The 24,334-nt window shown below is 49.1% G+C and overlaps 8 protein-coding genes across 8 annotated transcripts; 4 read left to right on the top strand and 4 right to left on the bottom strand.

Moving 5' to 3' along the window:
• Positions 1-316: 316 nt before the first annotated feature.
• On the bottom strand, positions 317-1,236 carry F4812DRAFT_455651 (ras-domain-containing protein; the record flags this gene model as incomplete). The annotated part of the gene is made up of 2 exons (XM_047936858.1): positions 317-790; positions 931-1,236. 2 exons carry the CDS (start codon positions 1,234-1,236, stop codon positions 317-319), a joined length of 780 nt encoding a protein of 259 aa, XP_047793853.1.
• Positions 1,237-2,993: 1,757 nt separating this feature from the next.
• On the top strand, positions 2,994-5,765 carry F4812DRAFT_182457 (uncharacterized protein). The gene is made up of 2 exons (XM_047930044.1): positions 2,994-3,147; positions 3,207-5,765. The coding sequence occupies exons 1-2, from the start codon at positions 3,135-3,137 to the stop codon at positions 5,468-5,470; spliced, it is 2,277 nt and encodes a 758-aa protein (XP_047793852.1). The 5' UTR covers positions 2,994-3,134; the 3' UTR covers positions 5,471-5,765.
• A 2,056-nt stretch (positions 5,766-7,821) lies between these two features.
• Positions 7,822-9,846, top strand: F4812DRAFT_182537 (uncharacterized protein). Its single transcript, XM_047930045.1, has 3 exons — positions 7,822-7,921; positions 7,983-8,359; positions 8,451-9,846. The coding sequence occupies exons 2-3, from the start codon at positions 8,271-8,273 to the stop codon at positions 9,289-9,291; spliced, it is 930 nt and encodes a 309-aa protein (XP_047793851.1). The 5' UTR covers positions 7,822-7,921; positions 7,983-8,270; the 3' UTR covers positions 9,292-9,846.
• Positions 9,794-11,510, bottom strand: F4812DRAFT_414454 (uncharacterized protein). Its single transcript, XM_047932889.1, has 3 exons — positions 10,630-11,510; positions 10,360-10,452; positions 9,794-10,226 (listed from the first exon to the last, which is right to left on the bottom strand). The coding sequence occupies exons 1-3, from the start codon at positions 11,126-11,128 to the stop codon at positions 10,024-10,026; spliced, it is 795 nt and encodes a 264-aa protein (XP_047793850.1). The 5' UTR covers positions 11,129-11,510; the 3' UTR covers positions 9,794-10,023.
• Positions 11,511-11,704: 194 nt separating this feature from the next.
• F4812DRAFT_182167 (O-acetylhomoserine ami) lies at positions 11,705-13,968 on the bottom strand. Its single transcript, XM_047930042.1, has 6 exons — positions 13,747-13,968; positions 13,341-13,698; positions 13,220-13,274; positions 13,077-13,160; positions 12,661-13,020; positions 11,705-12,604 (listed from the first exon to the last, which is right to left on the bottom strand). Exons 2-6 carry the CDS (start codon positions 13,388-13,390, stop codon positions 11,786-11,788), a joined length of 1,368 nt encoding a protein of 455 aa, XP_047793849.1. The 5' UTR covers positions 13,391-13,698; positions 13,747-13,968; the 3' UTR covers positions 11,705-11,785.
• Positions 13,969-14,536: 568 nt separating this feature from the next.
• On the bottom strand, positions 14,537-15,775 carry F4812DRAFT_182157 (membrane-associating domain-containing protein). The gene is made up of 3 exons (XM_047930041.1): positions 15,421-15,775; positions 15,211-15,339; positions 14,537-15,123 (listed from the first exon to the last, which is right to left on the bottom strand). The coding sequence occupies exons 1-3, from the start codon at positions 15,566-15,568 to the stop codon at positions 14,825-14,827; spliced, it is 576 nt and encodes a 191-aa protein (XP_047793848.1). The 5' UTR covers positions 15,569-15,775; the 3' UTR covers positions 14,537-14,824.
• A 1,678-nt stretch (positions 15,776-17,453) lies between these two features.
• F4812DRAFT_414433 (acetyl-CoA synthetase-like protein) lies at positions 17,454-20,377 on the top strand. Its single transcript, XM_047932888.1, has 4 exons — positions 17,454-17,472; positions 17,529-18,418; positions 18,516-20,103; positions 20,161-20,377. The coding sequence occupies exons 2-4, from the start codon at positions 17,983-17,985 to the stop codon at positions 20,264-20,266; spliced, it is 2,130 nt and encodes a 709-aa protein (XP_047793847.1). The 5' UTR covers positions 17,454-17,472; positions 17,529-17,982; the 3' UTR covers positions 20,267-20,377.
• A 1,486-nt stretch (positions 20,378-21,863) lies between these two features.
• F4812DRAFT_449556 (WD40 repeat-like protein) lies at positions 21,864-24,281 on the top strand (the record flags this gene model as incomplete). The annotated part of the gene is made up of 3 exons (XM_047935987.1): positions 21,864-23,179; positions 23,239-23,351; positions 23,410-24,281. 3 exons carry the CDS (start codon positions 21,864-21,866, stop codon positions 24,279-24,281), a joined length of 2,301 nt encoding a protein of 766 aa, XP_047793846.1.
• Between the last annotated feature and the right edge of the window lie 53 nt (positions 24,282-24,334).

The raw sequence follows: 24,334 nt of genomic DNA, 5'->3' as shown, positions 1-24,334 counted from the left end.
CAAGTATATGTACAGTACAGTCACAAGCAAACCCGGACCCAGGACCCGGGAGCTTGTGATCTTAGGACCTTTCTCTCTGTCTCCCTCTCTCTCTCTAAGTCCTCCTAAGTCAAACTCGTCTCGGTCTAACACATGAGACTTTGCTGATAAACGCACGTTAGCCCAACTTGCCAATTCCTTCCCCTTTCCTTCGCTTTCCTTTCCTCATTCCTTCTTTTTTTTTTCTCTTTTTTTTTTTCTTTTTACCTTTCTTATATATTTATTATTGGATCCCGATCTCGTCGTAATTTGCCAATAGAATGATTTATTTAACTTTTTAACAGCAACCAGCGGCGGCGCCTCTGCCGGCGTCGGCGGCGGACAAGCGAACGTTCTTCGCGCCAGCGCCGGGGCCGGGGCCCTTGACGCCGGAGCGGCGGTCGTTGAGGTCGTACTTGCCGGCGTTGATGTTCTCGAAGATGCGCTCGGCGACGCGCATGAAGGCCTCCTCGACGTTCTCGCCGGACTTGGCCGAGGTCTCGACGTACTGGAGGACGCCGTTGCGGCGGGCCCAGTCGTGGGCCTCCTGGGCGGGGACCTCGCGCTTATCGTTGGTGCTGTCGTTGTCGTTGTCGGGTTGCGCTTGGTCCAGCTTGTTCCCGACTAGGATGACGACGATGTCCGGGTCGGCGATCGCGCGCAGGTCGTTCAGCCAGTCGGTTACGTGGTCGAAGGTCGAGCGCCGCGTTATGTCGAAGACGAGGAGGGCGCCGGAAGCGCCGCGGAAGTAGGACCGGGTTACGGATTTATACTACGTAGATAGGGGGGAAGAGGATGAGTTAGTCAGTTGGTTTGGTCTGCTTGTTTCCCCTAACACCTTCTAGGCTCTAAAATCGAATGCATCCTGTGATTCGACCAGGATTGGGGGGAGGGATCGGGTTAGTTACACACCGTTTCTTGTCCCGCCGTATCCCAGAGGGATAATTTCATGTGCTTCTGTGGTGTGGTGGAGGAGGCGCGGGGGGGATCGGGAAGGCCCCCGTCGGCCACGGAGGAAGAGGACGATGATTGTTGTTGTTGTTTGGAGTGCGGCGGGCCAACGGGGACGATCCTAGAGCCGAATTCGACGCCGATGGTGACGTCGTGCTGCGGGCTGAAGCGCCCCTCGCAAAGTCGGATCGTGAGCGACGACTTACCGCATCCCGAGTCCCCGATGCAGACGAGCTTGGCGATGTAGTCCCAGGGAGCGGAAGACATTACAACAACGGCAACACCAACAATAATAATAACAATAATAAGTCTAGTAGTCACAAGACGACACCCGAAGCTGGCGTAACGGGGAGTGGGAAGAAGAAGGCTTCGTTGTAAGCCGGCTGCTGGTGTGTATGGAATGCGTGCTTCTTTCGCTAACTACTTCTATCAAGAATCAGTTTTTAAATTTGGTTTTTTTCGGGGTTCAAGGGTAGGTAGGTAACGATAACGAAGGGCACAAGACTATTATAAAATACTACTAAAGCACGTGGAAGTGGAAACAGAGACAAGATGTTTGGTTTATGAAAGAATAGGAGGGTTTTACCTTAGGACGACAAAGAAAAGGTGACTGGCTGACTGTTTTTTATGCAAGTGGTGAAGTGAAGGAGAATAAATAATATTAGGTAGGATGTAAATGCAGGATGTAAATGTAAGTATAAATGTAGGTACCTACGGTAAGGTAAAGTAAAGTAAAGTATGTAAGTCTAAGGTAGATAGATGGTAGGCAAGGTAAGGGTAGACAAGTTAGTTGCGTACATGTAAGTCCAAAGGCCATAAATGGCACAGGTTATTTCGATGATGTCGCCTAGGATCAGCTTGGAACCCGCCTAATTCTCCGCCCCCCAGCTTATCCCCGGCCTATCGATAATGTACGCCGACGGGTTCGATGGATGCTAACTCAGGTACCAAGTACGATACCTATCTTAGGTAGGTTACCTAACCTTCTAACCACCTGGGCAGGCTCCAACCAGGATCCTAGGTCGTAGCAGGGGGTTTCCCCATCGGTATTGTATGTACATAGGTACCTAGGTATTGTAGGTATGTACAAGGTTTACTAGCTTGGGAGGCTGTTAGGTAACACCTGGGCAGCGCCGATAGCGCCTGATTTAGGGTGGATGACCTCACCTAGCTAGACATATCTCGACACCTGGTATTTTATACAAGGCTCGTGATCGGAACTTGCACCATACGCCCGCATCTCATAAGAAGTCATATCGGCCAGTGGATGTGGTGACTTTTATACCTATCTACTAACAAGGTGATTCGTCGTACAATACTTAGGCAACCATGATAATACGCACCTGTATGTCTAAGCTGGCTGGCTGGCTGGCCAAGCGTTGTATGATACACGGTGTAGAATGCCTATCTTATCTTCGATAAGCTGCTTTACTATGTAAGTCAAAATAAAATGCAAGTGGTTGGATCATGTATTGTACAGTAAGTACAGAATACTGCAGGGTTCCTTTAAGCAATAAGGAAGTCGGTGGGACTTCTTCATCGTTACGCAGCTACTACGCAGACCGGGCAGACAGACGCAGGCAACGGTTGCCCGCTATTTCCACTTTGACCGCTTCCGTAATGGATTTCTAGCGGGTCCTAAGTTCGGATAAGCAGAGCGGTTGTACTGTACTATGTACATATCTACTACTATGTATGAGCATTGGACGCCTGCATGTGAGCAATCCGGGAGTCATCCATCAATCCGTCCATCTACATCATTTCTCACGACGATGCCCGTAGTCCCAACCCAACAGCTACCGTCCTACCGAAAATTAATTTTTTTTTCTTTAACCGTATTCCTCTTTCAAAATCCTTCTTTTCCCACCGGTCTGAAATATTGAAAATTCCGTGCCTAGGACCTTTAGTTTACCTTATTTCCTTTTCTTTATTGGCAGGTTTTATTAGATCATCCGGGGGTTTCCTTATTATTAGTTAAGGTTATCATAACCATCCGAAGGTCGTATTGTTGTTTACATCACTGTGCCATCGCCACCGTTGATTAATTTGCATTTGCATTTGCATATCTCCTCAAGAGCTTGCCTAACCTTTTCTACACGACTTTCCTCATCGTCACCCTTATCGTAATCTGCGGGAGTCTACCCGCTCCTGCGCTTTGATCGAATATGTTCTCAGAATGTAAGTTATGCTTCTGTCTTTTTGACTTATAAGTTAATGTCTGACGCCTTGCTTCCAAGATGCGTCTAGGTTCTTAGCCCAGTCGCAATCACGGTTATCCAATTTCGGGCAGCCGGACAACAACGAACCCTCAAACCGACAAGCCCAAGCCACCGCAGGCCGACTCTCTAGGCATCCAACACGGTCCACGTACCAGACCCGACTAGGAAACCCTTATCAACCTTCGAATTCGCGATTCGGAGGCTTCTCCCGGTACAATACTACCTCGGATGCTCCGCTCTTTCACAGTGCCTTAAACGAGTACCGAGAAGATGAAGATGAGGACGATGCGAGAGAGGCTGCTGACCTTCGGGCCTTGCAGCGATCGCGTCGGGTTTTCGTCTCGAGCCGGCTAGAGGAGAGCTCGGCTTCGGAGAATGACGATCTTCGCGCCTCGTCCGAGCATAATGGGAGCGACTCGTATGGGAACCTGTATTCAAGCGCTCGTCCCATAGGCGGTATCAAGAGTAGCTGGAACGGGGAATCGAGCTTTAAGGAGAGGCATTCAAAGCACGATGTAACCAATGAGCCACACGGCCTGAGCAGCCAACAGAATAAACGGCAGAGCCCTGATACGGATGAGAGTGGAAAGATGGTCGATATCGGCCTAGAATCGACAGTATTGGATAATGAGGTACCCGATGACCTATTGCAAGAAACTCCCACAGATTCGGCACCGCCCGCATTCCAGCAGTTCAAATCCGGGTCGGGCGGTCCGAAAGGTTTGGCTGGACGGAGAGGCTCAAATTTAGAGCACGATCGGCGTCTGATGCGACAGGCTATAGCGGAGGAAGATGAGACCGAGGAAGAAGAACGAAACGAGATCCCTACGCCTGCGCCTACGCGAATGTATGGCGAGATCTTCGTGCATGATCAATTCTTCGCATGGATCTATCTTATAGCTGTTGCCTCCCTTTTCGCGACCTTCGTATTGGTCTGGTTGCATACATCTGTGCCCGGCAGGAAGATTGGTGACACCATCTACACGACGCTACATTCGTCCTTTTACCTCCTAGCCGTAGATACCCTAGTCTCAATCGTTGTCGCCCTAGTTTGGATGGCAGCCCTGAGGTCTTTTGTACAACCCTTAGCTCTACTCATCCTACTGGGCGTCCCGATCGTCCTCTTTTCATTTTCGTTGTATCCGATGGTTTCCAGTTTCCAGGGACCAGACCACGGATCACGCGTACAGGACGTGGTAATGAGGTATGCCTCTATCATCCCGGGAGTATGCGCAATCGTATGGGTGTGGTTACTATACAAGGGACGTCACGAAATACAGAGGGCCGTCGATATTCTAGACTTCTCTAGTCGCATCCTTGCAGCCAATCCGGCGCTAGTGCTACTCGGGCTTGGTTCTCTGGGCTTCGTTGTTGGGTGGACGTGGATATGGTTATGGATGTTTACGAGAATTTTCCTCGGTGGTTACTTTTCCAAGTCGCTCTCGGCCTTCGTCATTGGTACTGCGACTTGGTGGTTAGCGGTATTCTTCTTCCTCATGTATGTTTGGACTCTCTCCGTTATGAGCGGAGTAGTTCGCGCCACTACTGGAGGTACCGTTTCGAACTGGTACTTTTTCCGCAATAACCAGTCGCCGGCCTCGTCGAATGCGATTGTCAAGGGTGCTCTGGGACATTCCACGACTACGGTATTTGGCACTATTTGCGCCTCGACTTTACTATCCCTAGCAGTTCGAGTTCCCATTCTGATTCTTCCCCGCCGAATCTCGAGCATCTTTGAGTTTATAGGATGGCGCCTAGCCCCGCGCCCGGTATCAGTCCTAACAAACCCTCTAACGCTGACATACGCGTCGATCCATTCATTACCCCTAATGGAATCAGCGTCACAACTAAGTAGAATACAGTTTCTTGCTACGGGACCTACTACAACCCTTACACCAAGCGCCTTTTCCCGGCGTGGACAGTCAACCTCGTCTTTAATGCCTTATAGAATGGCGAAAATGCTCCTTCATGCCGCAAGAGTTGTCATGTCAACAGCTTTGGGTTTTGCGGCATGGGTTATGACCGCACGACAGTTGCAGGTCCAAATACCTGATGGTCCGGGCATTAGAGGGAGTGCTTACGCGTATGTAGTCGGTATAGTGGCTAGTATGATTGGTTGGGGCGTGTTGGGCGCAATGGAAGGTATCCTATCAGGTATTCTCGACGGTGTGCTTATATGCTATGCTAGTGAGAGGCGATTAGGTAGTGAACGTGCGACCTACTGTATCGAGGCCGCGCGGTTATTTGAGGAGAGGCGGTACGATGAACGGGATATGGTTTGACGGCCTTTTTTTTTTCAACGACATATTGCACTTTTTAGCTTCGGCGTTAACGTTAGGCCGCCAACGGCTGTGGGTAGGAGTCTCGAGATTGGACATTGCTAGAATTAAGACTGCTTAGGTTTTGTTTTGTTTTTGGTTTTGGTTTTTTCCCGCTTAGTAGTCATTATACTAATGACGCAAAGCACTCGACTATTTGTAACATGGTTAGGACAGTTCCTCAGGTGGCGGTGGGTTTTACGATCTTCCTGACCGGTTAGACTGGCTCATATAAAGTTCAGAACATAGGGCGGGCTATAGGATGCCGAATACTATAAAAGAGCCGAGAGCCCCCTCCTAAATGTCCTGTTAGGTCGCGAAAACGCGAGTATTTTCTTGCACTTGACCGGACATCAGTCTATCTTTATCCTGAAAACATAACTGTATGTAATAAGTGCAACTTGCTTACTTCTGAAGATAGCAACAATACCAGAGGCCAAAGTCAATATAGTGACAGTGGCGAAGAGAGCTAATTGATAGAAGATACAAAAGTATATTCCGAGGTACAGCACAAGACCAAAGACGACAAGCCAGAGGAAGAGGAAGACGAGAATGAAAATAAAGATCGGTGTGTGATCAGCACCTATTTATCTTATTTCTACGTAGGTTAGATACTTATATGTTCCTATCCCTATTGCCTATCCCTCATTCCTATACTTTTACTACCACTATTCGGTTCTCACATGACATAAACCTATCTATTCCAATTCATTACAATCTATCTAACCCATTTGATTGCCAGGGGTTTTCTGATTGGTACGGAAACTACGTCCGGGAGCGATTTGTTGAGATGGGCAACTCGAAAGCCTCCCCAGCCAAGGACAAGGCCGCCGCCGCCACGGCGACCGACTGCGGCAGCAAGATCAAGGGCTTGGTAAGCGACATGCAGGAACAAATCACACCGGAGAAGGAGAAGAAAGTGACGGACGAGGAGACGGAAAAAAAGAAGGAGGAGGTGGTGGTGGTGGTGGACCCGTCTTCTTCGTGCGCTATCATCGATACTGATGAAGATTCCGACCGCCTCATTCAACCACTACCACAACTGTTGCGGCAGCGAAGACTGGCTACGTCCAGCCCCGGCGTTCGCATTGCCTTCCGGCTTCCGGCTTCCGGCTTCCGGCCAGGCCGCTCAGGCCGCTCAGGCTGCTCAGGCACAAAGGGATCGTGAGCGTAAAATCCAGGCCTACCGCAAACGTAATGATACCCCTTAGGACAGGGCACGCCAGCGAGTGGCGAACATATCGAGATTACGATACCTTACATTTCATCTACGCCTCTACTAAAAAATTCACGGGATAGTTGTCGCTACGGAGCATATGCAAGCTCGGAGTTGAAGGTTGTTAAAATGTTTTTCTACCTATAGTTGTATTGTTACCTACCTATTATGTACCTAGTTGCTTGACCACTGCCCTACGAATAAAGCTCCATGTGTGATTTCATATTTGTACTTAGCCGAGTTTCATATGAGTGTCGAAGTTACGAATCCACTCTTCTGCTCCTACTCTCCTCTACTCATACTAAACAACGAACCCCAAGCCAAAGTGAGACCGCCTTCTCCTCCTTGACATGTCTAAGCTTTGTCAGTCGCCACCGGTTTACGAACTTACTATTGTTATGGTGACTCGGAAGCCTTATTATTCGTAAGCTGGCTGAGGGGCTAGGTACCATAATTCAAATACACTTTACGTAGCTCCTATGCCAAAGGAGCTTGTTTGATTTATGGTTTGTAAAAGTAGGGTCACACGACACTGTCATTGTGCTAGGTGTCGTCAGCTTGTTTCTATAAGAGATAACGTGCTGCAAAAGGTACGGATTTGTTACGAATCTTGGGGCCTGCGGCCCAAGATTAGGCCATGCGCAGGGCGCATGGGCCACCTTGAGAAATGGGAAGGACCTCCCTGTCACGTGGCACCCTCAGGAGCGTAGTCTCGCGTAGCTACGCACCACTACGCCTATACTGACGATTTTCTATATAGATAGCTTCGTATTCCCGCTAGGTAGAATCGTCAGTAGTCAATCTAAGTCATTCCTGAAGCTTACCAAGTATCACATACACTTGAATCACGATATCAACTCTGTTACCTTCAAACCAAGCCTCAACCTTGTGACAGGATTTATAAAAAATAAATAAATAAATAAAAGAGAGAGATTTAAGACAAGGACAAGAACGGTTTCAACTTGGATGATAATTGGATGATAATTGGTTGTAAGTGAGGTCTCCAGCAAAAGAAGGGTCCGAAGGGGAAGGGGAAGAGGAAGGGGCCCGGAGGGGCAAACAATAAGTCACTATCGGTTACACAACCTATCCGGGGAAGTTAATAGGAGGCACCTAACCTAGCTGCCTAGGTACTTGAACGTACATGGCAGATTTACTTGGTAGGTACGATTCGTAGGTACTACCTAGGTACATAGAAGGTAGCCGCCACCCTGGCCACCCTGCAAGTTCCGTTATTAGCTGACGAAAGAACTCGTGCAGTTTAGGTAACACCTATCGACCTATCTACTCTTACAATTCACCTTCCAAACTTCCCACTCATGAAGTAACTCAAGATTAAATACCTACCTACCTGTATCTAACCATACATACATCTTTACATTCTTTAACTACCACTTTTCACACCAAACCTCACTCACAATTAAAACCCCTCCTCACCATCTCCCCGCTTCCTTGCACAAATCAAATCCATCAACCGATCAACCCGACATTTCACAAACCTCCATATTAATAATACCTATACACAAATCAACCTCAACTTTTCCACGCATGGCAGATTTCGCTCCTCCCTCCGGCCCACCGCCTCCCAAGGTACCGGAAGGCTGGGTCGTTCGCTGGAATGAGCAGTACCACGAATGGTAAGTTCTACTTTAATTGTGATTTATGCTCATCCCGTTTAACCAAGTCAGCATTATTTCTAACCTTGTTTTTTTTTCTTCTCTCTTTCAGGTTCTACGTCAACAGCTACACCAAGAAATCCCAATGGGAAAAGCCCACCGAGCCGGCCGTAGACCCTAACCGCCCCGACAACGGCGCGCCCCCCGGTCCCCCTCCGGGCTACACGCCGGGCGCCGGCCCCGCGCCCACCGACTCCAAGAGCAGCAGCAACCCGTTCGTGAATGAGGCGACGAAGCCCGGCAACGTTTCTAGCTCCCACCTCGACGAGGACGCGGACGCCCGGCTCGCTCGGCAGTTGCAGGAGGAGGAGATCGCGCGCAGCCGAGGTGCGGCCCAGTCGTACGCTAACAGCAGTGCGCCTACCCCGCCTCAAGGCTACTCGCCGTTCCCCGACCAGCTGCCCCCCCGCCCGTCGGGAAGCAGCAGTGGCGACAAGGCCAAGGGCCTGTTGGGCAAGTTCTTCGGCGGCAGTGGTAAGAACAAGACGCACGGCGGATACCCGGGATCGCAGCAATACGGTAGCCCGCAGCCACAGCCCGCATACGGATACGGAAATACCCCTCCTTCCCAACAAGGCTACTACAGCAGTCCCCCTCCCCCTCAGCAATACGGGGGTTACGGCCCTCCTCCCGGCCCGTACGGCGGATACCCGCCGCAAGGAGGCTATCCTCCGCAGGGTGGATACTACGGTCAGCAGCAGCAGCCGCCCAGGAAGAGCGGCGGCGGCATGGGCGCCGCGGGAGGCGCCGCGCTGGGTCTGGGTGCCGGTTTGCTCGGCGGCGCGCTGATCGCGGACGCGGTCAACGACGGGCAGCAGGAGGCGTATATGGAAGGGTACCAGGACGGCAACGATGGCGATTTCGGCGGTGGCGACTTTGGTGGGGATTTCTAAAGAAAAAGCAGAAGCGTCACCTAATACTAGGCCTCTCCTATTGTTTTTTTACAAAGGCATAGGAGCACATATGTAACGACTTGTTTTCTTCGCGTTTTTTTTCCTTCTTCAAATTGGACCAACTTGAGCCTGGACCAAGAGAGAATGAGAAGGGGCTGGTAAGCCGGTTATACTACACGACTTACGCAAGAGAAGACGAGACAATATGAAGCTCATAGCAGGCATCAAGAGGCGTTGATTTTACCTATGCATGCATGAGATCGAGGGGAGGATTGTCGGGAGGATATAATAGAATTACGGATGAGGACGATGAGAGGGTTAGTGAAAGAAGACGACTACCTTGAGATTCGAAATCAACTCGAAATTCGGCTTCGGTGTAAACTACCTACCTAGGTATATAAGTCTCGAGGCAGTACCTTAGGTATGACTAGATAGAACGCTCGTTCTAGATGCTCGCGATGGGCAGTAGCAATGCGAAATGCGATTTTAATCTCTTCCAACCAAGAAGTAATCCGGAATCAAAGTTGTCCCGTTTATAAAATAATAAATAAGGCGTCGTCGTTAATTATGTACCTAACCTTAGGGGACTTTTCATAAATACCTCTAAGGTAACCCTGGTTTATTCTAATTTCCCAGCGCGTCTAAATATTTTCTCTGTACGACTACCTACCTACTTAGGTAGGTAATTATCCAACCTATGTTTCCCCTACTATTCTCCGCTCTTAGGCTTTCTCATCTCCTGCCCCCTTTCTTCGCGTCCCCGGACCCGGACTCGGATTCGTCTTTCTTGGTAGCGCCCTGGCCGGCGAGGTAGGCGGCCATGTCGAAGTTGGCGCCGGGCTTGGAGCCGCCGCCGCCGCCGCCGCCGCCCATGAGGCTGCTCATCGGGTTGTTCTTCTGCTGCTCCTCCCACTCGGCGCGCATTTCGGGGTCCACTATTTGGAGGGGGGTTTTGTGCGGTTAGATACATAGGTGCCTAGGTATGTATATATATGTGGGTGTGGGTGTGTATGGGTGTGCTTTTGAGAAAAGGGAAAAGGGAAATTGGGAAACGGGGGTGGGACTTACTGTTCTCGATCAGCTTCGGCATGCCGATGAACAGGGCCATGCTGACGAGGCCCATGAGGATCATAGGGTTCTTGAGGATGCTGAGGACGGAGACTGTTTTGCGGGTAGGTGGTGGTGTTAGCTTAGTTAGGTCAATAGCACTATATATATATATATATATATATATAATTCATTTTCATTTTCCTCTTCCCTTTTTTTTTCTTTTTCTTTTCCGTGTCCCCCCTTCTCCTCCCAAGCGATACAAGACGGAATATAAGGTTAGGTACTCACAAGAACTCCTCTCGATGAAATACTCCTTAGGCCCCAACGCCCTGACCGCGAACCCGCTGCCGGTACGGGGCGCCTCCTGGCCCTTATTATCCCAGTCGTTGCCGCGGTACGTCTCCCAAGCGCGCACGGTCAACAGCCCGTTCGCCGCCGACTCGTCGCCGTCGTCTTCCGCGGGGGCGTGCTGGAGGACGTCGATCCGCAGCGGGGCGAAGGCGTGGGTGGGGGAGTGCACGTCGGCGAGGTAGGAGCCCGGGGTCACGTTGCGGAAGACGAAGGAGCCGACGGCGGTGAGGGGCGCGTCGTAGGACGCGCGCAGGGCCGAGAGGGTCGCGTGCGTGCTGGGCGGGAGGACGTGCGGGTTCGGCAGGGACTGCGAGGACGGGACCCAGAGCGTGAGGGTCGTCTGCGGCGGGCGTTGGGATTTGGCGGCGGCGGCGGAGGGCGAGCCGGCTAGGAGGGTGAGGGCGCCGAGGAGGGCCGTTGAGAAGGTTATTTGCATCTTGATCCTTGCTCGTAGCCTTTCTTTTTGTTATAGGGGTCCTTTCTAGTAGATGGTTATGGGAGACTGGAAGAGGGCGGGAGCTGGCCTAAAAGTGGGCAAAGTAAAGCTGAAGCTGTAGGATTTCGAAGGTTACCTTGATGCTGTAAGTTGTGAAGTGTGAGGTACGTACCTTAGATAACTAGGTACTTGTAACATGTGGGGACATGCATGTGTAACCCCGTTGGAGATAGATCTTGCCGTTACCTGCCTGTTAGAGGTATACTATGGGAAAGAAGAGTCCCATACACACTTATTATGTTTAGAAAGGCTCCGTATTATAATATAAATTGGGCAGTTGCGATGAGAATAATTTCCCTATCAAATAAGTACCTATCTATACCACATAACGTAATATACATGGATAGCTGGTATACATGGACTTCTACATAGTACCTACATAAGTGTCCACTTAATTCTTCACCTTTACAATTCCGAAATTTTTCATGACTTGTGATTATTGTGACTTGTCCAATGTCAATATAAAATCACTATTCGTTTCTATGAATTTGCTTCGACTTCTCTTCTCATTCCGGAGAGACAAACTCGTTTCTACTTTAAATCGGGGTATATAGGTACCTAGGTAATTACATGCTATTGAAAGACTCTCTCACGAATCTAAACCACAGTTGGCGCCTCCTTCTGCTTAGCCTCCACTCCAGAGCCCGCTTCATCTCCCTTCGTTGTCGCCGCAGAAGCCTTCTGGAAAGACTGCTCAAAGTCGGCGATAATGTCGTCAATGTGCTCCGTACCGACAGAAATACGGATGAGATCCTCGGTTGTTCCAGATGCAATCTTCTCCTCGTCTGATAGCTGCTCGTGTGTTGTAGTCCAAGGGTGGATAGCTAGGGTCTTAGAATCTCCAACATTGGCGAGGTTAGAGATTAACTTGAAGCCATCAACGATTTGGCTTCCAGCCGCACCACCACCCTTGACTCCGAAGCTAAGGACACCGCCAAAGCCTCTCTTCAAATACTTCTTTGCCAATTCGTGACTTGGATGGCTTTCCAATCCCGGGTATGACACCCAGCTCACGTAGGGGCTAGACTCGAGGTACTTTGCGAGCGCAAGAGCGTTTTGCGCATGTCTCTCGGCTCTCAAACTCAGTGTCTCTAGTCCGAGGATGAGTTGTTGAGCAGCAAAGGGGTTAAGAGAAGAACCTAGATCACGTAGAATCTCGACTCTTAGGCGAATAGCCAAAGAAAGGGGTCCGAATGTCTCCCAGAACTTGAGACCGTGGTACCCCTCAGACGGCTCAACAAATTGGGGAAACCGGGCGCCATTCTTTCCCCAATCAAACTTTCCGCTATCGACGACAACACCGGCGATAGTCGTTCCGTGGCCGCCAATCCACTTGGTCGCCGAGTGGACGACGATATCCGCGCCGTGCTCGATGGGCCTGACGAAGTAGCCGCCGGCTCCGAAAGTGTTGTCCACCTGTCCGTGTTAACGTCTAGTATATTCTTGTATGGTGAGGGATTTAAGCTACTTACAATTACAGGGACACCTTTCTCGTGCGCAACTTTGGCGATAGCCTCGAAATCTGGGATGTTATACCGGGGGTTGCCAATACTCTCGATATATACGGCCTTCGTCTTGTCGTCGATGGCTGCGGCGAATTCCTCAGGCTTGTCGCTCTCGATAAACTTAGCCTTGATTCCGAGCCGCGCAATGAAAACCTTCAATTGGTTATATGTGCCACCGTAGAGGCTGGGGGTTGCGACAATGTTGTCGCCGGCATGAGCGAGGGCGGCGATAGCCATGAATTGGGCAGCCTGGCCGGATGAAGCTGCAACAGCAGCGGCACCACCTTCTAGAGCAGCAATGCGTTTCTCGAAGACATCTACAGTAGGCTATAAGGCTAAGTTAGTATGAGCTCAAACTACTAAACATGACTGTTACTACTAACGTTCATAAGCCGGCTGTATATGTTGCCGAACTCCTTGAGACCAAATAACCTAGCGCCATGTGCCGAATCATTGAAAACGAAGCTCTATTGCTTAAGTCAGCTCCTAATGGGGTCTAATCTTTCCCCTTCCCGGGTTAACATACAGTTGTCGCGTATATAGGAACTGCGCGAGAATTCGTCGCCGGGTCTGGTTGCTGGCTATAGTGGTGTTAGTCACCAGTGTCTTCTCTAAGGTTCCTATGGGTATCGGATTAAGATTCATACCCCGCGTGGAGCTGGAGAGTCTCAAAATGCTTGCTTAATTCCTCTGCCATTGCGATCGGTCTTTGGACTTTACGTTATTGTTCACCGGTATGGAGGGGATCGTCTCGGCTTGGAGTTGGTGGTATCAAGTCAGATGTTGCAAAGTCCAATGACCCCAAGAAGCGGGATGGAGAGAGAGGTATTTGAATTCGCAAGCTACAGGTCTTACTACGTATAGGAAGGAAGTGTACCACTTGCCTAACTTATATGTATACATATTCTCTTGCGCATCACCTACATGAGGTACTCTACCCGAATTGTCACTCCTGGGATCCTGTTTAGGGAATTGTGGAGTCGGGGTAAAAGAGCACGCCATCGACTATCACTCATAAGCTTGCTTGAGTTCCAATATTAGAGTTGCGCGTACCTTAGCTCTAGGTATTAGCGAGCTTGTAGTTTGGCCGTGTAAGTCCGTGTAAGTTAGCGATCTCCTGTACAAACGGACTTCCCTTCTTCCAAAGGCTTTCCTGATTGGTTCTATTTAATTTAAATATTGCGTAAAATAGTGACATTTACATTGAACTTGTAATAGTTTTACCAAACAAATTATCTCCTACTAGGAATTATAGATGATATATCCCAACTTGTTATTTACTACTACCTAGATTATCAAAAGGAGAGGGGTTACCGCGGGGCATCCCACACATGCTAGGGAACTTAGGTAGGATCCTAGATACCTGGTATACATTAAAGCTGAATGAGCTACGGTGGGGGTATGCAAGACATCATCTCCAAGCTGTATTGCGACATACTCCAGTATTCCCGTATTGGCGAGTTGAGCAGGATATCGGGGTACCTACCTTCCATGAATTGGACCTGCATACGGATCCGTACGAGGTACCTCGTAACCGCCAACTTGGGTACGATTAGAGTAATTAAGTTGATCTAGATGCCATTTGGACAAGGCTTGCCGACATCGCTGTTCCAACTCGTGGTCCTCGATGGACGATGCTTTAGGGCATCTACTCAAAGAACCCATCAACTCGAAGTCAACAATGGTGGTAGTATATTGAATTTAATCCTTCGATCCTCGTAACATGGGTTCTGTCAAATAAGTTCCCTTTAGCTATAGCTATTATTTTTCTTTTCTTTTATTTTCTTCTCTTTCGAAATAGTTCCTTGAAACGCCCATCAAAACCCCCAGGGATATTTACTAAATGGCTAGTCATCTAGACCAAGCTCGAATTCCCATTCCCAAATTCATCTCCTATTCATAACCCCTTCATTCCCCGAGTCCCAAGTTTTGCAGTTCTTATACCTAAACTACAAGGGGTTGTAAGTCCCCTTAGCCTTTACCTCTACCTATGTAAATAGACGTGCTCCCAGCGCCCGATAGCCTTTCTGTTCCGTCTGAAAGTCGACCGACGGCCGGTACGGCGAGAGAGGGATATCAGTATAGCCGCGGCTGCTTCTTCCAACAGACAGCCGGCCGTCGGCGCCGGAGCTTACGCGGGCGGGGCGGATTCCTTCATCTCGGAAGGATACCTTAAAGGGCTCTGGGACTTGGCACCCCGTTTCGGGAGGAACCCGCCGCCCTGGACCACCTCCTTTCCCGCGAAGACGGCGGAGGCGGTCCAGAGCAGGAACTCGATCGCGCCGAAGGCGATGCTGGCCCGCGCCGAGCCGCACACGCTGCCGCGGCAGAAGAGAAGCCGGCTCATGAAGACCGCCAGTGCGATGAATCCCGCGAAGTGCAGAATTGCGTTGAGGCCTATGAGGCCTAACGCGGCCAGCGGGTGCGAGACTAAGATTGAGGTCAGCTCCTGAATCACTCGTAGTAGGCAGCCGTCTTATTTAGGCCGGATTGGGTTTGGGTGCGAGAATTACTCACTTTTGGGAACGAACCTCGCCGCCAGCTCCAGGTAGAAGACGGACAAGATCGTGAGCAGCGAAGAAAACAGCAGCAGGTTGATCTGAGAGGGAGAGGATGTCAATGTGTCCACATTGTACCAGTGAGCAACTAATTCATCAACTCATATTAGTTCGGCTGTTCATATCCGATTTTTACTATCCTTCCCCTTCCATCGTGTGCTAGACATACCGTATCCCGTAAGACCCAGCAGAATTATTCCAAAGACAAGCTGGGCAGCTCGGATTCCAAGAGTGATCATGTTCGAATTCATTTGGGCGGCAGTAATTCTGGGTATACGATTGGGAAAACGAGCGTCACGATGCGTAGTAGTCGTCATAAAAAATAAGTGCTATAAAAATGACGATAATAATTTGCGCCGAGAGAACAGGGTAAGCTATTTGTATTATACGAAACGGTCGAGATCAAGGAGCGACAGCGGCGGCAAAGGAAGAAGAGAAAGAAGAAGAGAAAGAAGAAGAGAGCGCACCAGGCACGGGAACAACAACAACACAGCAGATTGTTTTGTGGTAAAACGGGAAGAAGATCGAACGAAGGGAAAGGAAGTAGGAGGAAAACACCAGCGATCATGCAACCCTGGGGGAGGGGGATATCGTTGGCTAATTATCAAGAACCTGACCCTTCCATAGTATCTACATCGTTATGCCTTAATTCAGGGTGAATTACAACTACGCTGCGCTACATAACACTACCTACCTAACCTACACACAAGGGCCCCCGGTCCGACGATGATCTCACGCGCGCGTACACATACGCACAAACACAAACACATCCATAGTACCTACACCACACAGAGACGGGACACTCTGAGGTCTGATCTGCTGGGCGTTGCGCCGGCGGCGATTTGCTGGGAGGCGAGACGACATGAAACGCCAGCGATCAGGGATGGGTTGATGGTGCGGCCTATTGTTTTCCGCATTAAGGGACCACCCCTCCATTCGGAACGAACGAAGTCCAGCCCAATCAACTGCCGAGCCGGGTACGACTAGGGCGGGAGGGAGAGAACTCATGCACGGACTTCTTGTTGGCTTGGGATGTTTGGAAGTTGGATGGATGGGCTGTGATAGTTAGAATGGTATTTACCTCCAGGACCTACCTAGATGCAACAGGATACTCTTGACCAGTTGTAGCCATCGCCGACTATAAGTTGACATGTATTTAATACAGAATGTCTTGCTTTCTTTTATATCTTGACAAGAGGTTTACCCTGTGAGATTTGAACCGTGTTGGCGGCAAGGCGCGAAATAGTGTAGTACGTTTGGGGGGGGGGGGTTGGGTTGGGTTGGGTTTGTAAGACGTCCACCGGGCGTTTACATTTGCGTGATCGCAACGGTTTCCCTGTAATAAATCTAATTCGTCCAAATGCGTTTCCTACCCGCACACTTATCATCATGTTAGGTATTGTATCTGAAAATAAGATAGAACACGACGATTATCCACCACGAGGGCACGGAGATGGTGTTGAAACATGCATCGTGAGGGAAGAAGCCAAAAATAACAAAAAAAAAAAAAAAAAAAAAAAAAACCTCAAAGACGATGCTCGAATTCTTGTATCAGGTACTCGATCCGAATCTCAAAAACATCTTGGCTGCTTAAGGTATTTGTCGTACAAGAGTTCGAGACTTGGTCTCAGGTGCCGGCACGCACTGGACGCAGCTAAGAAAAGTCCAGGATGCTGCTTGTAGGTATGCTTGTAAATACCTATGCTTGGATGCTGTGAAGGTGAAGAGGATAATTGCCAAGCATATGGAGTGCGAGATTCGTAACCAAATGTTTGATTATTTATTTAGATCGAGTCCACTGTCCGGATCTATCGCAGTGGTATATTATGTAAGGTCTTCTCTCAATGATTTGTTCGGAAAGCTCGGCGCAAGCTACAAAGTTGGTCCCGAATGCCGCAGACCGGCCGCGAGTTTTATTAAGCCAGTTATTCACCCACAAATGGTATGCGTGCTGCGTGCATGACTTGGGCAATGACGTTTGGTACATTTTTCGAAATGCCTATCAAAGTACCTAGGAATAGGCTTATATTACCTAAGTTAGTCCAATGAGATAGAGTCTTTTCGGTATCTTCCCCGTACTTACTACCCCGAGGTCGAGAATCAGCCAATCAAGTCGCGCCTTTTCTAAGAACGCGAGTCCCCAGACCTCGGCTCAGTTGGGGCGGGAAGTCATTGGCTGGGGGGGTTGGGTTCAGCACATGTCGAAAGCAATCTAGGTTAGGTACTTTGCAAAGACCCTTAAAAAAATACTAATGTCATATTTACCTGTGATAATAGCTATTTTATTTTATTTTATTTTTTCGTACGACATAACTCTCTCTTCAGCTCCGAAGCTTACCAACGCTCTCTCTTCTTTTTTTTTTTCTTCTTGTCAGTACCTGATACCTAAAGCACTTAGTATGATAACTATCAGTACCTTAGGTACCTAGGTAGTGAAAAGTTAGCGAGTTTCTTAGCTCATCTACTTCAGTAAGATACGCGCTAAACCGTCTCTATTATCCACCTCGGCATCTCCAAGGTTAGGTACCTCTATCACTTCCAAAGTGGGTCACGGATTGTGTGTAAGTAGCAACTTCGTAATAAGGATTGCGACCAGTTCAGGATTTTACTCCTTAAGTCTCTTTTTACGCCGCTTTTTCTCTCATTTAGAGCTTGATTTCAACCTGCAACACTTCTGTACGGATTTAGTCTCCCCATTTCTACCGTCCATTCGTCGCGTCACGTAGTAAAGATGGCTGGAATTGGACCCGATCAGAAGGTCGAGGCTTATATCAAGCAATTGTCGACGCCGCCTCCTCCCGGTTCGCCTTACGCTCTACCCGTCCCTGGCACCGAGCGAGAGGGTCGAACTCCCATCTATAGGCACTGGAGATTCCACGATAAACCTCTACTCGACACCTACGTACCTGAAATTCGTACATTTTACCAAGCATTTCAGGATTCTGTGAGGCGATTCCCCAATAATAAATGTCTCGGTACGCGGCCTTGGATCCCGGAAACTCAGTCGTGGGAGAACGGTTATGTTTGGCAAACCTACTCCGAAGTTGACGCGCGAAGCAAGAATTTCGGATCTGGTATATATGAGCTGCATCGCCGTATTGGAACTCCGCCGACCAACCACGGCGTTGGTATCTGGAGTCAGAACAGAGCCGAATGGCAAATAGCAGGTAAGGAAGGTCTCTTTTATGCTTTAAACGACTAGCGGAATTCAGATTGTTTTGTCTCGTAATAAAAAAAATACTTGTTAACATTGTCTGACAACAGATCTCGGATTGAGCTCGCAGTCGCTCTTCTCTGTCTCGCTATACGAAACTCTTGGCCCTGATGCGTCTGAGTTCATCCTCAAGCATTCTGAGCTTGCCTGCGTAATTTCCTCCTTACCTCACATATCAACACTTCTCGCCCTTGCGCCTCGAATACCCGCCCTCAAGTTGATTGTCTCTATGGACCCCTTGGAAGCTGGAGAGCAGGACGGATATTCTAAAAAGGCGCTCTTGAATGGAATCGCTGCGCAGCACGGTATTCAGATATGGTCGATGGAGGAGGTCGAGGAGCTCGGAGCAAAGGTAGCCCATCCGATACGTCCTCCCCGCCCAGAAGATATCCTTACCGTCAACTATACATCCGGTACTACGGGCGATCCGAAGGGTGTGATACTCACTCATGCCAACTGCGTTGCAGGCTGCACAAGTGCTCGCTCTAGCGGGTCCTATACCTACAAAGATATAAGCATTTCATATTTGCCTCTAGCTCACATATACGGACGCATGATCGATCAGTGCTCCTTATCCTCCGGTGCCGCCATCGGATATTTCCATGGCGACATGCTGGAGCTGATCGACGACTTGAAGATTCTTAAACCCACCGGTTTCATATCGGTGCCCCGTTTGTTCAACCGATTCAGCTTGGGAATTCAGACACAGACGGTAGAAGCTGATGGCGTGAAGGGTGCTCTTTCACGGAGAGTGATAGAGACAAAGAAGGCTAGCATGAAACTCCCGCCTGGCAAAGCAACCAACAAGCACTTTCTTTATGACCGGATATGGACCCCTAAGGTACGAGCTGCACTTGGCTTAGAACGGTGCCGCTCCATGGTAAGTGGAAGCGCGCAGCTCGATCCCGACGTTCACGAGTTCCTCCGAGCGGCCTTAGGAAACTATTTCTGTCAGGGCTATGGTCTGACGGAATCGTATGCTAGTGGATCGTTCCAGCTTGAGGGCGACTATTCTTTGGGTAATGTGGGTGGCCCAATGCCTGGCGTAGAAATATGCTTAGAATCGCAACCCGAACTCGAATACTTGGTGACGGACAAACCCAGGCCGCGGGGAGAATTGCTGATGCGGGGCCCGTTTATCTTCGGGGGCTATTTGAAGAACGAGGAGGAAACTAAGAAGGCCTTAGAGCCTGATGGATGGTTCCACACGGGTGATATCGTTGAAATCGACGAACTTGGGCGAATTAAGATTATCGATCGCAAGAAGAATGTTCTCAAATTGTCTCAGGGAGAATACATTTCCCCTGAGCGTATCGAGAACGTATTCTTGGGTAGCTCGAACCTGATCGCCACAGCCTTTGTTCACGGCGAACCCAGCCAGTCGGCCTTGGTTGGTATCTTTGGCGTGGATCCATCTACATTCGCCCCGTTCGCTAGCAAGGTATTGAAGAAGACAGTAGCTTCCGACGATACCGAAGCAGTTAAGGTGGCGGCCCAAGATCCCCGTGTGGTGAAGGCTTTCCTAAAGCATCTGGATGGTATCGCCAAGGGTCATAAGTTCAATGGATACGAACGTGTGCGAAACTGCCTCCTCGACGTTGAACCGTTTACGGTGGATAACGAGCTCCTAACTCCAACGTAAGTCCCTAAAAAAACATATATTTATTCATATTCTTGCTAATATTGTAACTTCAGGTTAAAATTAAAGAGGCCCCAAGCAGCAAAAAAGTTCAAGGATGAAATTGCCCGTATGTACGAAGAAGTTAACGGGGAAACAGATTCTGTTAAATCGAAACTATAAGCTACGAACCGAACTTATTTGAATGTACTTCCCACCATAGCCTATATATATTTATTTAATTTGTATATATTGCGAGTAAAGAAACTGTGAATAAAGATGAAATAAAGATTATTTTTTTAATATTTTTTTTTAAAAAAAATTATAATTATAAATAATTATAAATAATTAAATAATTTTCTTTGTTTAATTTTCTTTAAAAACGTGATATAATAATTTTAAATTTAATTATTATGTAATGTAATTAAATGCCGATTTCAGTTTACATACAACCTCGAACCGTTTATTAATAAAACGGATAATAGCTACCCACGATGGCGAGGAGCCTTTCTAGGACCTCTTCCGGCCGAGGTGCAAATATCGACTTAAATACTATTATTGATGAAGAAGAAGACGGCGTTCTAACGGTTTCTCGGCGACAAACATTTCTAAGAAATACAACCCAACGCCCTTCGTCGGCGCGAGGACGTATTGAACACGATGTACGCCCTATAACTTCACCTATACTCCCTTCAAGAATTAACGCGTCAAACCCGTCGAACCCGTCGAATCCTTTATCATCATTATCGCCATTGTCGCCATCTCGAAATCCTTATCAGCCTAACGATCGCCCATCCAAGCGCCGAAAGCTAGCAAACGGCGCTGGTCGTAGCACAGCATCCTCGGTCACAGACACAAAGGCATTGACGAAATGCTTGCAAACGCAGGTATTCCCACATCTCGAAGCCGCTGTCAAGAAGCTGGATAAGAATATTTATGACGTTGAAAAGCTCGGCGGTAAGATTATTGGTATAATCGCCGACGATGAGTTCCAACGTCACTTTCATGATGGCAAAGGTCGTCTGCCTCTGGAGATGGAAACGTCTGTTATTAAACGCATCCATGCACTAGTAGACAAACTAGCGGCTGGAAATGTAAGGCTTTCCCAGAGTCCGCTTTTGTTCTTCCAGGGTAGCACTTCTAACATTATACACAGGATTTTCGATACCATCCTGTTCCCCCTCATGCTGCTTCGCAACCGGCACTAGTGCCTACCAAAGCCCCCATAACAAAGCCGTTCCCGAGTATTCTCCCCTCCATTGAGAAAGCGTCGTCTGAATTCGCGTTGGATAAGATCGTTAACGACGACAGCGACGGCTCATATGACGATGACGCCTCGTGTAGCGATGAAGCATATCTTGTTGAAACTGAGGAGAAGTTGGATGATATTTTCGAAAAAGCTATCAAGGAATTTGAGAAGAAGCCTTCCAAATTCCGTACAAGAAAGAAGCAACATGTTTCGTCCCAACAACCACGACTATCACAGTCACGTAGAAGCCTCAAGTCCGAGGAGGAAGGCTTACCAGTAACAGTGAGCCACCGGTTGTTTGCCTTGTCTGATAAGCCCTACTTAGCTTCAGACTTTCGAAATCGGATCAGATATGAATTAAATCATAACTGCCGCATTGAGCTTCACTCAGGTGACCTACGCGAACCTGCTATTTACCACGTCGACTTCGACGAATCCGAGACCTACTATCTTCGATATGTGGCACGATCTCTATATAACCGAGGCCCTATGAAGGCTCATAGGTCAGACACACGAGACTTACGCCATCTTATGAAGAAGTTTGGAGATCTAAAATCTCGTATTCTTGATGCTCATCGCCGCCAGTACGATGAGTTCGAACCCCCGCCTGGCTTTTTGCTGCAGCGTTCCGCAAAGAGTCTCCAGAATTTTTTGGACGATGCATTTCACAAACAGGTGAACCCGGAACCCCTGGTCTTGGCATTCGCACGAGACGAGAGGTATAGCAAGAATGCAAATATTATTAAGAGAGCGAATGTTGTACCGTTATCACTATATGCAAGGGAAATGGCTGGCAACCGTCTTGGGGGCCTTAGAGTTTATCACCCATATACAACGACATTCACGAGCAATAGAGAGGACTTTTTAGAACCCAAGATCGAATGGACCAACTGTGCTGGTGATATTATGACTATCAGCTGGTTGCCGGATGGGAGACGCTTCGTCTGCGGTACGACAACTCATTCCGACTCACATAACCAACAGTACAACAAGCCTGGCAACCTTCTATTCGGTGATGCAAAGTTAAACACATTGAGAGCTTATCCCGATCACCGTATCCCCCGTCCGCTCGTTGCGTACGGCGACAACTCCTTGGAAGCAATGAGGGAAAGCCAAGACCCTTGGCTATTTACGTCCGTAGTTTCGTCAGATTATGACCCCGTCTTTGACTTTGCATTTACCTCGAGTTTCGACAATACAGTCAAAGTCTGGCATACGAGCGAAGGGACTATAGCCCTTCGCGAGACATGGTACCACGAGGGCCGCGTCAACTTTGTGGTGACGAATAAAAATAAGCATGGTAGCAAGGTCGCCACAGCAGCCGATGTTCCTACTAGAGCGGTACGGGTCTACTACGCAGAACGTAATCCGTCGAGCATGCTATTGCAAGCTTATAGGTATAAAGAGTTCTCTTGCAAACGTGTACACGGTGAAGACTACGTCCCTTCGGATAAATGGGCTTACTTTCCATCTGCGATCCGCTGGGGAATAGACTCGAGTGTGAACCATCTACTACTGATCGGTTACTCGCCAAGGAGTCTTAATGACGATGACAACGAGATTCCGGAAGAGAAGCGCTCGACTGGAGAGCTCTGTTTATGGGATATGAATACATTCACTGAAGTTAAGGTCAATAGTGCAGCTACTTCAAATGTATTCGAGGTTGCGTGGCACCCTTATCGGCCGAGCTTTGCCGCGGCGATTTCAGCATCTCAGACTTCCGAGAAACTCGAAGAGCATATTCGAACGCAAATTCGCCTCTTCGAGTTGAACGAAGTGTCTGGCCAGTACGGCGTGGTGAAGACCCTCGATTGCCCTGCCATTGATATCAACGAGCTTGCGATAAGGTACGGGATGCACTACTTCTATCAGGCTATCTAACGCTATAAACTAACATGAGGTATAGGCCCAATAGCATTCTGTACTCGTACATCGCCGCCGGCTGTACTGACGGGAAAGTCTACGTCTGGGACACAGCTGCGAGTAAGGATCACCCGATGTGCATCCTCGAGCATGGCGGTAAGCAATGCATTTTTGTACGCGTCTACATCAAGAGATTGGACTAACAAGGATTCAGATCCGGTTGAAGAAGTCCTCGGGGACAGGGAGCAGGAAGACGTTGGAGTCAAATTTATAGCGTGGGCTACATCGCCCGACCGTCTATATACGGGCTCATCCGACGGCGTCGTCAAGGTGTGGAATATCCGACAAGGAAAGGGAGAATTGGTAAGAAATCTCATCGAAGTAGCCGCACCCATTACCGCCGGCGCCTTTTCTCCGGATTTTACAAAACTTCTTATTGGAGATGGGAGCGGACGAGTATACCTAATGGACATGGAAGATGAAGATGGCGACGAAGAGAAGGACGAACAAGTCGGTTCGGCTGTCGCTTCTCCGGGGATTTTGAACATGCAGGTCAACGGCGAGCAACGCGCGATTCGCCGGCCTCGCCCCTTCATTCCTCACCCCGAAGTTCCCCCTCCAAACCAGCAAGGAGGCGCGGAGTATTTGAACGAATACCAACACCAACTAGGACAAAGAAGAGCGAAGGAATACCTGGAAACGTCACGCTTGACCCTTCACGCCGATCCTACCATCGGCGCGGTCCAGGGCCCCGCGTACCCCGAAACCGGGCTCTACCGAGCAGAAGCTCACCTCGACGGAGACCCCCGGGGGCCGCTCCTAGCCGGCTTCGAGTGCCGGCAGCGAGAGAACCAGCTCTTCTCCCGGAGGAATAGGATCCGGAAGCAGCAAGGCGTGGGGGACTTGGCGTGGGGCTTGTATGCCCACTCGCGCAACCTGCGCGTCGACGACGAGGTCGAGATGTTGTTCGACGCGCGCACCCGCTCGGCGCTCGAGGCTGAGGGGGTGGAGATGGGCGAGTCGTTGGTGGAGTTTGAGTATGAGGAGGAGGATGGGGAAGATGCCTACGACGGGGATGAGAAGTGATCAAGTACATCAAGTACTTAACCTAATCTCGCGCCTATTGAGAGGTGTTGAGG

The sequence above is a fragment of the Daldinia caldariorum genome (genome assembly GCF_022478825.1).
Source record: "Daldinia caldariorum strain CBS 122874 unplaced genomic scaffold F4812scaffold_2, whole genome shotgun sequence".
Lineage (NCBI taxonomy): Eukaryota > Fungi > Ascomycota > Sordariomycetes > Xylariales > Hypoxylaceae > Daldinia > Daldinia caldariorum.
The sequence above is the reverse complement of the archived record's forward strand: the minus strand, read 5'-3'. Positions and strand labels throughout refer to the sequence as shown.